The following is a 16,037-nucleotide window of genomic DNA, read 5'->3' as shown; positions in this document are numbered from 1 at the left end:
TTGAATATCAACCATCTTTTCTGACCACAATGCTACAAGGCTAGAACTCAAGCACAAGAAAAAACTTGCAAAAAACACAAACACATGGAGGCTAAACAATATGCTACTAAACAACCAGTGGATCACTGAAGAAATCAAAGAGAAAATCAAAAAACACCTAGAGGCACACAAAAACGAAACCACAATAATCCAAAACCTATGAGACACAGCAAAAGCAGTTCTAACAGGGAAGTTTATAGTGTTACAAGCTTATCTCAGGAAACAAGAAAAACTCAAGTAAATAACCTAACCTTACACCCAAAGCAACTGGAGAAAGAAAAACAAAACCCAAACTTAGTAAAAGAAATCATAAAGATCAGAGCAGAAATAAATGAAATACAAATTTAAAAAAAGAAAAGATCAACAAAACTAAAAGCTGCTTCTTTGAAAAGAGAAACAAAATTGATGAACCTTTAGCTAGACTCATCAAGAAAAAAGGGAGAGGGCCCACATTAATAAAATCAAAAACAAAAAAGGAGAAAAGTTACAACTGACACCACAGAAATACAAACGATCATGAGAGACTACTACAAACAACTATATGTCAATAAAATGGACAACCTAGAAGAAATGAGCAAATTCTTAGAAAGGTACAACCTCCCAAGACTGAACCAGGAAGAAATAGAAAATATGAACGGCCCAATCACGAGTACTGAAATTGAATCTGTGATTTAAAAATTCCCAACAAACAGAAGTCCAGGACTAGATGGCTTCACAGGTGTATTATACCAAACATTTAGAGAAGAGTTAACACCTATCTTTCTGAAACTATTCCAAAAAATTGCAGAGGAAGGAACACAACCAAACACATTATATGAGGCCAACATCACCCTGATACCAAAACCAAAGATACTACACACACAAAAAAAATTACAGGCTGGTATCACTAATGAACATAGATGTAAAAATCCTCAACAGAATACTAGCAAAAAGAATTCAACAACATATTAAAAAGCATGATACAACATGATCAAGTGGGATTCATCCCTCAGATGCAAGGATTTTTCAATACCCACAAATCAGTCAACGTGATACACCCTATTAACAAACTGAAGAATAAAAAACATGATCTCAATAGATGCAAAAAAGCTTTTGACAAAATTCAACATCCATTTATTATGATAACTCTCCAGAAAGTGGGCATAGAGGGAACATACCTCAACATAATAAAGGCCATATATGACAAACACACAGTTAACATCATTCTCAATGGTGAAAAACTGAAAGCATTCCCTCTAAGATCAGGAACAAGACAAGGATGTCCACTCTCACTACTTTTATTCAACACAGTTTTGGAAGTTCTCACCACAGTAATCAGAGAAGAAGAAGAAATAAAAGGAATCCAAATCAGAAAAGAAGGAAAACTGTCACTGTTTGCAAATGACATGATCTATATACAGAAAATTCTAAAGATGCTACCAGAAAACTACTATAGCTCATCAATAAGTTTGGTAAAGATGCAGGATACAAAATCAATACACAGAAATCTGTTGCATTTCCATACACTAACAATGAAATATCAGAAAGAGAAATTCAGCAAACAATCCCACTTATCATCACATCAAAAAGAATAAAATACCTAGGAATAAACCTACCTAAGGAGGCAAAAGACCCATACTCTGAAAACTGTAAGATGCTGATGAAATAAATGGAAGACCACACAAACAGATGAAAAGATATACCATGTTCTTGGATTAGAAGAATCAATACTGTCAAAATGACTATACTACCCAAGGCAATCTATACATTCAACGAAATCCCTATCAAATCACCAATGGCATTTTTCACAGAACTAGAACAAGTAGCCAAAACAATCTTAAGAAAGAAAAATGGAGCTGGAGGAATCACGCTCCCTGACTTGCTACAAAGCTACAGTCATTAAAACAGTATGGTACTGAACACAAAAACAGACACATAGATCAATGGAACAGGATAGAGAGCCCAGAAATAAACCTCTGCACTTATGGTCAGTTAATCTACAACAAAGGACGCAAAAATATACAATGGAAAAAAAAGACAGTCTCTTCAATAAGTGGTCCTGGGAAAACTGGACAGCTACATGTAAAAGAATGAAATCAGAACATTCTCCAACACCATATACAAAAAATATATAAACTATATATACTATAACTATAAAACTATATATACTATAACTATAAAACTCCTAGAGGAAAACATAGGCAGAACACTCTTTGACATAAATTGTAGCAATATTTTTTTGGAATTACTCCTAAAGTAATGGAAGCAAAAGCAAAAATAAACAAAAGGGACCTAATTAAACTTAAAAGCTTTTGCACAGCAAAGGAAACCATAAACAAAATCAAAAGGCAACCTATGGACTGGGAGAAAATATTTGTAAAGCATGCAACCAACAAGGTATGTATTTTCCACAATATACAAACAGCTTATACAGTTCAATGTCAAAAAATCAGACAACCCAATCAAAAAAATGGGCAGAAGTCCTAGTCATTTCTCCAAAGAAGACATACAGATGGCCAACAGGCACATAAAAAGATTCTCAACATCACTAATTATTAGAGAAATGCAAATGAAAACTACAATGACGTATCACCTCACACCGGTCAGAATGGATATCATCAAAAAGTCTACAAATAATAAATGCTGGAGAGGGTGTGGAGAAAAGAGAACCCTCTTGCACTGTTGGTGGGGATATAAATTGGTGCAGCCACTATGGAGAACAGTATGGAGCATCCTTAAAAAACTAAAGAGAGTTACCATATGATCCAGCAATCTCACTCCTGGGCATATAACCAGAAAAGATGAAAACCCTGATTTGGAAAGATACATGTACCTCAATGTCCACAGCAGCACTATATACAATAGCCAAGTTCATAGCAGCACTATTTACAATAGCTAAGTGTCCGTTGACGGAGGAAGGGATAAAGAAGATGTGGTACATATATACAATGGAATATTACTCAGCCATAAAAAAGAATGAAATAATGCCATTTGCAGCCACATGGATTGACCTAGAGATTATCATTCTAAGTGAAGTCAGAGAAAGACAAAAATCATACAATATCACTTATACGTGGAATCTAAAAAAAACATACAAACGAACTTATTTACAAAACAGAAATAGACTCACAGACATAGAAAACAAACTTATGGTTACCAAAGCAGAAAGGTGGGGAGAGATAAATTGGGAATTTGGGATTAACATATACACACTACTATATATAAAATAGATAACTAACAAGGACCTACTGTACAGCACAGCGAACTATATTCAATATCTTGTAACCTACAATGGAAAAGAATCTGAAAAAATACACACACATATATGTGTATATATATACACATATAAACATAACTGAATCAGTCTGAAATACTGTAAATCAACTATATTTGAATAAAAAAAGTTAATTAAAAAATTTTGGATTAATAAATGTTTTTATTTCCAAGAAAGGGTCTACAACAGATCTTACAAAGACTCAAAACCATTTATCACACCAACACATTTTTTAACACTTCCAGTGTGTTAATGCGCCAGCCAATTATGAATATATCTATTAGAATGGAGTAATGCCCTGAAAAATAAATATTATACTTCTTAATAATAAAAGTTGCTAGGATTATTCAAGATTATGTTTTAATATAAAAAACATAACAGGAAGAAGTCTGCAAAATTTTTAAAGTAACTTGTAGTTTTATTAATTCTCCAGTACTCTTGCAACATTTTATATTACTAACAAAATTCCAATCACAGGAACCAGACACAAAATTTCGGCAGTTTACTTCAAACAGTCATATATGAAGACCAGACTCCATAGACATTACACTGCAAAGCTCAGAGATGACTGAAAATTTAGGTAGATAATCTTATTTAGCTAAAGAATAAAAACATTTCCCACTTTCTGCAATTATAGTTGAAAAGCTCTTTACGGCAGATGACACTCAGGCTGGAGATACATGTGGCACAGTTTGAGGTAAGCAATATAAAACTCAAGTCTACGAATTGAACAGATTTTCAGTCGCTGCACAGGTTGTTCTTCTAGTTTAAGTAAGTTTAAATATTTTCATGGAAAAAAAAATAGACTTCAGGCAAATAAAAACAAATTCCAGATAAACACAGTTCAGTGTTTTTTATTTTACCTTCATCAAGGCAGGCAAAGTACAGATGCTGTACATTAAAAACATACACATACACCATTCACAGCACATGGACTCCTACAGGGAAGAGGCCGTTTTCTAAGCACTGCTCCCCTCTGAAGCGCACAACTGCAGCTAAATGTACAATGAGCCATCTGCTGGTCCCACGTAGCCGACTCCAATGAGCAGGACGTCGAGCAGCGTCCATATTCCCAGGCCCCCAAAGCTGAAGAGCTTGCCGAGGCCTTCTCGCCACTGGCCCAGGTAGAAGCGGTCCGCTCCAAACCCACCAAGGGTGATGCTGCAACAGCAAACAGGCCTGGAGTCCATCAACGGCCCCCCGACTGCGCCTGCATTACTGCGCCTCAGTAACCGCTAACTCACATGTGGGAAAGGGCCTCAAATCACCAGATCCCTTAATCAGGACACAGTGACTATCTCACAAATGTACAACACTAAACAATCATGGGCAACAAGACCGTTTAATTGTCAAAAGTAAACACTTTTTAGCTGTAATAAAATCTAATGGTTCTTTTCAAGAAAATCGAGCTTGTTGCTTTTTTAACCTTGAAATGGCACATCCAGGAGAGCAAAGTGGGGCTAGTCCTACAGACAGTGCAGGAACATGGTGGTCGAAGGTGGCATCGCCAGGCAGCCAACACCACATGGCCGCCCAGATCAAGTCGTGAACGTTGTCAGTCACCCATCTTTAAAAATTTCATGTTCAGAATAAATGACTTTTAAGGTTCCTTCAAATTCTAAGATCTAACAATATTCGGACAACTTCTCATTGTATTTCTTTTAAAGCTTTTATTATGAAAAATTCCAAACATATAAAAGTAAAAAGAAGAGAACAGCACCCATGACCCAGCTCCAATAGTTATCAACATGTGTCCATCCCTGGTTCATCTACACCCTTCCAATCCCCCACCCTGAGTACCAAGAAGCAAACACCAGGCATTATCACATTCACCGTGAATATTCTCAAAGAAACCATGCTGAGCCCAGAGAAGGAAATTATTCTTATTTTTAAAAAATCAGCTATTAAATGTGCCATGGTAATTTAAGATGTCAACAATGTGGGGGAAGCTGGGTGAAGGGTGTACAGGAAGTCTCTAGCTTTGCAACTTTTTTTTAAATCTAAAATTATTCCAAAATAAAAAGTTTATTGAAAAGCAGAAAGTCAGCTGTTAGTTTGAATGTGAACCACTGCTGACAAAGACGCTGGGTGTCACCAAATCTGTCGTTGCATCTAATTTTCTATCGTGGACCCGTCTTTCACTTTCCAGCTGTGCTTTCCTGCCAGTAGGATCCTCCTCTTCCCCAGCCCAAACCCTGACGCAGTGGTTCCTGACAAGGGGCCACCTGGCCACCCCTGGAGGCATTTTTGATTCTCACAGCTTCAGTGGGGGTTGGGGAGACTGCTAACACGCAGTAAATGGAGTCCAGAGATGCTGCTGAACATCCTGCTCTGCAGAGGACACCCCACAGCAGAGAATTCTTGGCCCAAATGTCAACAATGACAAGGCTGAGAAGCCCTGCCCGCGTCTCACCACAGGCCACAGGCCACCTCAGACTCTTAACCTAAACCTCCAACAGCAGATGCCTACCTTCCTAATCAGAGAATCATTTAACCAGCACCCCACCTGCCCTTCCCTCCGGTGGGAAGAACTGGTACAATTTTCTTTTCAAACTGTTGAAAAGTTTAACTAATACAAGCAAATTTTTATGTAAAAATTGTAAGTCTATAAGTATGTTTGAATGGTGGAATTATAAGTGATTTTCAACGTTTCTCTTTGCCATTTTCATTTTTTTCCAGTTTTCAGTACTGAGCATGTATTATTTTTTGTAATAAAGAAGAAAATTACTGAAAATTAAAGATATACATCATAAACCTACCGACTTTAATTAGTATATGGCATTTTACTAATTCAGGGTACACTCAGGATGGGACGCACTGACTGGTTCTAATGATCTCTAGTAATGACTACAGTCATCTCTAGAATGTGCAGGTCATCTAGGGAGGAAAATCAGCAACGGGCCATTAAATTCCACGAGGGTACTGGTCTGACCACCTAAATAACCTCCCACAGTGCTGTCCCTATGGTCTACCTAACACACGGCGGGATCTGAGTGGATGGAGGAGGAGCTTGGAAGAGCCCACCAACCCCAACGAAATCCAAATGGCAACCGATTTACTAGAAACAGAGCTTACCTCAGAGCCAGAGCAGTAGACCACTTATAACCGCCAGTCCAGTTGCAGTACAGCATTTTCGGAAAAGTACGGTTACCTTAAAAAAGGGAAAACGCTCCACATAAAAACACGGGTATAAAAATACTCTCACACAGAGACTAAATTATAACTAGGGGCCTTGTGATTTACAATGTAAAAAGCCAACTTTCTTTACAAAAGTAAATGTTCACTACAATGAATGGTAAAAAGAAAGCCCTGACTGTCTATGAGCACAGACTTGACATTTAAATCAGTTTTGTGAGGATCACAGCTTGAAGAAGGTAAAACACCCCACCTGCTGTGAAAACGTGGGTAACGTGGGGCTGAGACAGACAAACCAGGCACCGGGAAGGGAGCGGGCCCACAGACCGCCCGGAGTCCTGGGACACTGGGCTGTCCCAGCCAGAAAAAGTGAGACTGAATCCACCTTACACCATATACCAAACCAACCCCAGGGGACTAGAGACCTAAACGTGAAAGGCCACATTTACCACTTTTAAAAGAACATACAGGAAATTATGAATCTGGAGTAGGGAAAGATTTCTTACAACAAAAAAGGGCTAACTCTGAAAGACTAAAAACTTCAACTAACTAAAAATTTAAAGTTCTGTTCAAAAGATACCAAAAGAAAGGGGTTGTGGGGGGAGTTAAAATCTGGGAGAGGATGTTAGGGACACCAAAAAATTACTACCCAAAATATAAAAGAATTCCTAGAAGTCTGTAAGAAAAAAAAACAAAACATAGGGATAACAAGTATTGGAGAGGATGTGGATCATCACGAACAGCTGTGTAACCACTGGTGGGAATGTAAACGGATACAACCGTCCTGGAAAATAACACACGCAAGAGAGTGTATGCCAGACAAACATGTGCAACCAGGAGACATGGACAAAAGCTTTAACAGAAGCGCAATTTGTAAGGAAAAAAACTGTAAATAATCCAAATACAGTGGAGAAAGGATAAACTATGACACAATCTTACAAGTTATTATATAGAAGAAAAAAAAATTGTAATAAGAAGACAAATGGAAGAATTTTAGAGCCATGATGTTGAAAGATGGTCTCAGAAGACCATAAACAGTCTATATTATACAATTCTAAAACATGCACTACTGAATAATTTACCACACTATATTCTAGTACATTCATGTGATAGAACTACAAAAAATTTAAAGAAAAGGAAGTGAGATGATAAGAAAATCCAAAAGGGTGGTTACCTCTGAAGAAGAGGCAGGGTAACTGCGTGCAGGAAACACACTCTGGTAGTTTCAATGGCATCACGCTGCTTTAGTTGTTAATTTGGGGGAAACTCAATTATACACTATGCTTTATACCTTACACATTTTTTGTTTTATCAAATATTACATTTTAAAATAGAACTGGCATAACTAAAAATAGTGCTAATAAATATTTCTGACGAAACAATTAAAATTTAATTCTTAAGTTTCTGGTTACAGTTCCATAAATAAGCATAGAAAAAATATCTTGCTCACAGATTTCCTTAATGCTGACCTACCCAGGCAGTGGACGTGGTCCCGCACGGTGCAGTTGGCCGTGTAGCGCTGCCGCGGGCAGGACACCGCCATGCAGCTGGTGGAGCTGGAGCACTCGTAGTCGGTTTCCGGAAGCTGCCAGCAGAACCTGCAAGTCATGTTGAGGACAAAGCTCTTTCGGGATTTGAAGTCTTGATCCTATGTACCAAAGGACACAGAACTATTCAATCATAATACAGTAGTTTGTTAATAGGTCAATAAAACTACAGTCATATGGCACCAAGTGTCTAAAATACTTTATGACCTAGGAGGAAGTGGCAGAAAAACAGGCATCAAACCAATATGTACACAATACAAATGTGTATGCTATGATCCTGATCATAAATACACAACCAAAAATATATACCTAACAAAAAAGATCTAGATAAATGCACATCAAAGTAACAAAGGTTATTTCAGAATGATAAGATTATTTCATCACTGTTACTTTGGCTAAATTTTTAATAATGCACATGTGTACTTCTATAACACAGAAAAAAGGAAAATGTACTTTATAAAGCCTCGGAGTCACAGAGAGTTCAAAGGGCAGATGAGTCCCTCTGCTCAAGGTCACGGAGCTGCAAGCCCGTGCAGAACGCAGAAGCCCTGCTCCTGGAGGAACAGCCTGGCCACCGGGTCTCAACTCTTCCCTAGGAGCCGTCCTGCGAGTGGCCCAGAGCCCCAGGGCTGTCACTGCTGTGACACACCCACGAGCACCCAGCAGGACCGACCCATAGGCAGCCCCAGAAAACCACTCCCAACTTAGAACTGCATGGAGAGGCTGATGAGCAAGTGTTCACTGCGGGCCCTGAACTTTGAGACCAGAGATATTTTTCATTTCAATTTTAAATGTCCTTATTTTGTTTTCTGCCTATAAGAGCAGTCCATGTTCTTTTATGTTGCACATTTGGAAATTACAGAAAAAACCTGTAACCTCTCCAGAGACAAGCACTTTTAACCTTCTTTCATTTTTCCTTCCTATAGTACAGATTTACATACGTGGAATTACACTGAAAACATTTTGTGTCCACTTGACATTATATTGTAATAAATATTTTTCAAAATCATATTTAAATGGTAACACAATCACCTCTGGAAGTATTATATTTATTAACTTTTTTGATTAATGCAAAACTCCTATTATGGACAGTATTTGAAACTGAGTAAGGCACTGCATGATTTCAGCAATATTGTTTTAAATGTCTGCATACTTCTAGTGATGCATCCATAACACGTTTCTTACCAATTGTTTTTTAAAACTAGGTAATAAGTTTACGTGGTACAAACTCCCGGAGACAACAGGAGAGTGGGGAGAAGGCTGGTGCAGCCCAGCCCTCAGCAGCACTGCCCTCCCCAGCACCAAGCACCGCTCACCCACTCTGGCCTTCCAGGGAGTCTGTTCTATGCATGGGCACGTTTACATCAGATACGTTTCTTTTTTTTTTTTAATTTAATGTTCCCACTGATATTTACTTTTCACTTAATTGTATAGATATCGATAAATATCCCTAGAGCTGCCTAGTTCTTCTCAATGGCTGCAATGTATTTATTTCACTACACAGTGGACCATAAATTAAACTGTTCTCTTTTGTACATTCGGCTTGTTTCCAATCTTGCCTGTGTGAACAAAGCAGCTAAGAATATCCTTAGGCATATTTATTTGCATACACGTGCAATATGTAATATCTGTAAGATAAATTCCTAAATATGAAATTGCTGGGTCAAAGCTTATGTGCATCTATAAGTTTCAGAGATAAGACAAAGTGCTCACAAGAGGCTGACTAACCTACCCGCCTGCTAACAAGATACAGGAGTGTTTGTCCCTTATACCCTTAAGAACTCAGAGTGTTAAACTTTTTGATTGTTTTGCCAATCTGATAGTTTAAAAAATGCATTGGGCTTCCCTGGTGGCGCAGTGGTTGGGGGTCTGCCTGCTGATGCAGGGGACGCGGGTTCGTGCCCCGGTCCAGGAGGATCCTACATGCCGCGGAGCGGCTGGGCCCATGGGCCATGGCCGCTGGGCCTGCGCGTCCGGAGCCTGTCCTCCACAGTGGGGGAGGCACCAGCGGTGAGAGGCCCGCGTACCGCAAACAAAACAAAACAAAACAAAACGCATTGATTTGTACTTAATCATGAGAAAAATTAAACTTTTTTTCATGCATTGAAAGTCCAATTGTATTTCCTTTCCTATGAACCCTCTGTTCATGTCCTAAAACCATTTCTCTACAGGACTGTCATCTTTTTCTTATTGGCTTTTTGGAAGTCTTTATATATTATGGATATTAGTGCATTATTTGTCACGTGTATTAGAAATACTTTTTCCTAGTTTGTCATTTATCGTTGGCCTTTATGCTTTTTTTTAGGTCATGCAGAAATCTCTAATTTTTAGTAGTCAAATCTATCAATTCCTTCTTTTATGGCTTCTAAATTTTATTTCATACTTAGAAAAATATTCCCTACTTTGAGATTATAACAAAACTATCTCATGCTTTCTCTGGTACTTTGTGATTTCACTTTTTCACATTAAATCTTTGATCTGGAATTTACTTTGGATAAAACAGGATTCCACTTTTTTCCATATAGCTACACAGGCACCCCAGCATTTACTGAATCCATTTTCACACCACAAAAAAGTATAGATCCCCAAAAAAGCTCATCTGTAGTAAAAAGATTTGTTACCTTTCCCTTTGTGAAACAGCTGTCATTAGTAAGGATACAGACCTATCTGAAGGAATTAAACTTGCTTCAAATACACTAGCAGACTGAGCTCTTCTCCAAGGAACAGAAAGCAGCGTTTCTATCAAGCACATTTCCAGCTGAGGTAACTGGCTTGATAGTTCCCATCATAGCTGGAGCAGGAGTTAGCTGATATGAAAGGGGTTGCAGGATTTTTGCATTAATTTCTATTTATATACTTAACAGGGCCATTATAAAACAATTTCTTTGACTAGTGTAATCCAGGTAAGGTTCCCTTGCTCTGAGTCCCTATGCAGTATGCATTAGAAGGACAAGAAGAGTTTCTTTCTTTCCATTAATATGAAGTTCAAAATAAGGTGCAGGAGGGAGGGAGAGAGCTGAGTGCAGCACAGCGAAAGGATGAGCATTTGCACGTGCACCTGCGTATGCAGATGGTCACAGCTTATTTCTTCCTGAAATGCTAACTTATTTAGCGAGACAGGATCCTACAGGTGGTCATTAAACAAACAAGGGAAGAATGCACGGCCTGCCCCAGATCACCTGGCCGCAGCAGTCCTGGGGCCCGTGGCTCCTGACAGCCAATTATTCGACTGCTCTTCATTTTTAAGAAGAAACAGACCACCAGACGCTCCTGGGGCTGCCTTCAAGTGCCACACTTGCGGGCTGGGCATCTGCTACTTTACAGGATTCGCGATGACTGGCTAGTCAGGAAGCAGGTGAGGTGAAAGCACCTCGGGAGGAGAAGGGAAGGAACCCATCCAGGGCACATCTCAGCCAAGGGGTGAGGATGCACCAGGGACCAGCACCCAGGACTTCAGAAACTTACCTAAGCTTTGTAATTTCTCCTATTCTCTGCTATTTTCTGCTAAATGAAACTACTTGTTTTTGGAACACCTAAAGAAGGAAGAAATTGAGAACTATGTTTCATTCAGGAACCAGCTGTGAGAGATGAATGTCAAAGACACTGAGGCAAACAAAGGAGGCTAATTCTGGAAAAGCTCTCCTCAGCCATCAGTTTTCTCATTTTTCACAAGGTACCTACTATCTGCCAGACCAATGAAGTACGCAATTTCAAAAGCCTTCAAACAGGTTTCGCCATTAGGTAAGTAGGGAGAAAATTCTATGTAAGATACAGCAACAGAGACTAACTGATAATCCAAGGGCAGTCATGAAGATTACCCAGCAACTAGTTCAATTTTCCAGCACACTTTAAAGGTAACTCTGATATAAGAAAATGACAAATACTGACAGTTACAAACACTATGTCCAGACACTGAGAACACATAAAATCTCATTTCCCCTTTGGAGTGAAGCCTCCCTCATGCCCTCACCTGATACTAGACCTCAGGAGAAATAGAGAAAGAGCCTGGGGGTGGAAGGAACTTTCTAACCTAGCCCTCTGCAGACCAAGTTCCAAAGAACCGACAGGGAAAGGTATCTTGTTCAAGTAAGTTAGAATCACTGGGTCAAAGGGAATCTGCAAAAGAGAATATGGTGGGCTTCCCTTGGTGGCGCAGTGGTTAAGAATTCGCCTGCCAATGCAGGGGACAGGGGTTCAAGCCCTGGTACGGGCAGATCCCACATGCCGTGGAGCCCGTGCGACACAACTACTGAGCCTGCACTCTAGAGCCCACGAGCCACAACTACTGAAGCCCATGTACCACAACTACCAAAGCCTGAGCACCTAGAGCCCGTGCTCCGCAACAAGAGAAGCCACCGCAAGGAGAAGCCTGCACACCGCAACGAAGAGTAGCCTCCGATCACAACTAGAGAAAGTCTGTGCGCAGCAATGAAGACCCAACGCAGCCAAAGATAAATAAATTAATAAATTAATTAAAAGAAAAATCTTACTTCCTACTGCTTCCCTTAAAAAAAAAGAAAAAAGACAGAGATAGAGAATATGGTATGGAATCTGTGTTTTCCTCCTCAACCATCTCCCAGAAAGAGGGCACCATGGAAACACTTCAGGAAAGCTGTTCTGGGCCCATCTCCTGATTTAACAAGAGACAGATGACTAAATCACAGAGCTAGTCATGGTAGGTCCAAGAGTAAAACACTGCCTCATTATTCATTTCTACTCTCTATCTCACCCACATGCTGGGACTACAATGAAGTTTGCAGTAATTTCCCTGGTCCAACGGTTCAAAAATGCAGATACACGAGTCTCCCTGCCCTTGTCACATTCAACAGGTGTGGGGCTGCCGCCAGGAGTCTGTGGCTCTGAAGCAGGTATCCTGAGAGCATGTTAAGGAACACCGACTGTGGAAGCCTTTGTAGGCTCCTTCCTGGCTGTCAACATATCAGAGATGGGCTGCAGGAGTGACCACTGTAACAGGGTCATTTCTAATGGACAACAGTTGGTGCGTTTGAGCTTTTACTTCCTACTTTTTGTAAGAAGTCTGACAATTGCTTCAATTTATCCTCATGTCAAAAAATCGCTATCTGAACCCTTGCAACCAAACCTTACTTGGAGATGGAAGTTTCCATCTTCTGATAAAGCTGACTTTATTCCTCAAATCTTACTTTTAAAATGCAGAGCACTTTCTGAATTTCCTCCATAGTCAAGTCTGAACTCTACTTATAACTCGAGCTTTACGATCAGTTTATTAAGAATAAGTAAGCTGCAGTACTTACAACACAGGTAACAGAAGGTTTGACTGTGCAGTCAAAAGTGACAGGCTTCCCATAGACACAGGAGAAATTGGTCTTGCACTCTATACAGTCTGCGGGAAGTCTGCTACACAAACCATTGCTCGGACACTTCATCATATAAGGTGGGATATCGGTGCTTTCTGTGAGAGGTGAGAGAGAAGCTTATTCTCTTGGAATACTGATTACAATAACAGAGGAAAGCAATTTTCTAAGCTTAAGGAACACAATCATGAACATAACATATATGCAGTGCTAGGAATAAATTAGGACCTCAAAAAGTCTATCATGTTACAAGATGAAAAAAACGAAAGCTTACAGATGATAAAGTTCGTTCAAGATCACTGAGGGAGGGCAAAACAGGAACCAGAGCCCAAACCTCTCAGTTTCCAATCCAATGTTCTTTTCACTTGAATTCACGAATTTGTAAGTGAAGCCCCTAACCCTCTAAGTGAATCAATCGGTACAACAACGCACCAACCCTAGAAAAACGTCCTGTCATTATTCCACTTTGGTACTTCAACAAGCCACCATCTGCAAGTAACATTTACAATTTTACAGTACCAAAGTTCAAAATAGTTCTTTATATTAGTAACTTATTCAGTGGGTTGCAGTAAGTTTCTCCAGCCAGCCTAGCTGGGAGTATAATATATTACTATCACTTAAGAGAGGATCAAAATTGCAACCAGTATTCTCAGGAAGACAAGCTTTCAAAAACGTCCAAGAGAGTAAAAAATTCTTGTGCTTTCTCTATAAAATAATCTATGTTTTAAACTCAAGTATGCTGCTGTCTTCCAGCAGTCTTTTATAGACTCAGTAAAATACGTCTGCCAGTTTCAATTTACTGAAGTCATGGAACTCTAAAGGGATGAAACTATAGAGACCAAAGTTCCATTTAGCAAAACACACTAATACTCATTTAAATCTGGTCCTAAAGTCACTATTAAGTGGGCAATTCTACAAAATGCCTACAAAAGGGTATACTTACAAAAGGGTATAATTCCTATTATACCCTTTTGTAATAGGAACAAAAGAAAAGAAAATTTTCTTTTCTTTTGTTCCTATTACTACCGTGGCTGGAGGATGGGCACTTAGAATCACAAAGCCAAGAATTTACAGGGCCAGGACAACCCCACGACCTTAAAAAGATGAGAAAACGGAAACCCAAAAAGGTGAATATTTTGCTCCAGCTCCCAGCAGCACCACCAGAGATAGATGCCAGGTCTGTACCAGTCCTTCTGCAATCCCTCCATTTCACACAGCCCTGGGGGAGCCTTTAATAATATCCAACATCAGGAACAGGGTTCCAAAAGCACAAGAAATTTTCTGAAGGGAAAGAAGCGTTGGTTGAAGGTTATCTTGATGGATGAAGCGGAAAAAAGAAAAAACTTGAAATAAAGAGATGGAAATGAGGAGCCTGGGACTGGAAAAAGATGAGACAGGAATGTCAAAAGGTACTGAAATACCAAGACTGTCTACAGAAAAGGTATGCATCTGCCTTTAGTTCACATATCTAAAATGCAATCAATAAAATGTTCAAAACATGGAAAATGATGTCATATTCTACAAGAAATTTTATCCAAAAAGAAAAGAAACAGACCACTAGATACAAATATACACGTTTACTAGAAGAGAAAACGTCTAGTACCTGCTGCCCTGGGCACTACTGTGAACGTACGTGTGGGGCCCGGATCCTTGTCGGACTGAGCCAGCGGCTGCGAAGGCTCTACACTGAAGGATCCTATGATTAGAGAAACGAAGACCTCAGGCTATGTGTGTATCGCGCCAGGCCCACAGCTGCTCGGGCAAACATCTCGGCCTGACCGCCGGGAAACTGAACATGAAACCCAATGGGGTCGACACCAATTTAGGTCTGCGGGCAACTGGAGACGACGCGCGGTGCCGAGCCCCAGCTCCGCGTCCCAGGCCGAGCCCCCAGGCCCACAGTTCGAGGCTCGCGGCTCCGGCTCCCTGAGCCGAGGCGCGGCGGCAGGACGAGCCGGACTCGGCTGTAGCAACCCGCGCCCTCCGCCCGCACTCAGCCTCCGCCCAAGGGCCCAGGCCGACGGTCCTCGCGGTCCTGGGTTCCCCACCCCTCAGCCCGGCCCGGCGCAGACCCCTGCCCCCAACTCACCGCCGCCCGAGAGGATGTAGAACTGCGAAAGGAATAGCAGCACTCGACACAGGCGGCGTAGGCCCCACAGCAGGACCCCTGCAGGCGCCATCTTGCCAGAGGAAACACTTCCGGGCCGCGGGGGACGCCGGGCCGAGAGGAGTGGGGGGGGGAGGGGGTTCACGGCGCAGGCGCGGCCCCTCCTCCCGAGTTCCCCGCGCCCCGCCTCCTAGGGCTGCCAGCGCTTGTGACAAGGCGTTCACCTCTCCCCCGGCGGATGGAGGCACGGAAAGGTCACCTGGACCCCGAAAGTCACACCTGAGGGATCGAGAGCAGAGGGGGGGAAATGTGGGAAGTTGGCCGCTGTATACCTATGGCCGGATCTGTACGTTTAGAGACAAAAACTGCTGCTGTGCGCTTGGTACCGTGCGGAGGTTTGACGACGTTACGTTTTTGTCAGACTAAAAAGCCTCTTGTTTACAGATGAGGAAACTGGCCCAGACTGCTCGGTAAGGACCCCAGGTGTGCCAGGTGGCCCCCAAGGACCCACTCCCCGCGACCCCAGGGCAGCGTCCCGCGAGCATCTCTCCAGGCCCGCCCTGCTCAGATGTCTAACCAGTCCTCAGAGACGCTCCTCGAAGGCGGGGAGAAGCCGGACTGAA

At 41.2% G+C, this 16,037-nt stretch overlaps 1 protein-coding gene across 4 annotated transcripts; it reads right to left on the bottom strand.

Moving 5' to 3' along the window:
- Positions 1-4,130: 4,130 nt before the first annotated feature.
- Positions 4,131-15,512, bottom strand: TM2D3 (TM2 domain containing 3). 4 transcript variants are annotated; one of them, XM_019945945.3, is made up of 6 exons: positions 15,397-15,512; positions 14,911-15,003; positions 13,248-13,405; positions 7,901-8,075; positions 6,368-6,443; positions 4,131-4,453 (listed from the first exon to the last, which is right to left on the bottom strand). In XM_019945945.3, exons 1-6 carry the CDS (start codon positions 15,485-15,487, stop codon positions 4,288-4,290), a joined length of 759 nt encoding a protein of 252 aa, XP_019801504.2. In that variant the 5' UTR covers positions 15,488-15,512; the 3' UTR covers positions 4,131-4,287. The 4 variants fall into 4 exon arrangements, with proteins under 4 accessions (XP_019801504.2, XP_004322490.2, XP_019801503.2 ...); XM_019945944.3 differs by having other exon boundaries at positions 4,387-4,859; XM_004322442.4 differs by lacking the exon at positions 14,911-15,003 and having other exon boundaries at positions 15,397-15,505.
- Positions 15,513-16,037: the final 525 nt, after the last annotated feature.

This window comes from Tursiops truncatus, chromosome 2 (genome assembly GCF_011762595.2).
Source record: "Tursiops truncatus isolate mTurTru1 chromosome 2, mTurTru1.mat.Y, whole genome shotgun sequence".
Taxonomy (NCBI): Eukaryota; Metazoa; Chordata; class Mammalia; order Artiodactyla; family Delphinidae; genus Tursiops; species Tursiops truncatus.
Note: the sequence above shows the minus strand (reverse complement) of the source record. Positions and strands in the feature narration are given on the sequence as shown.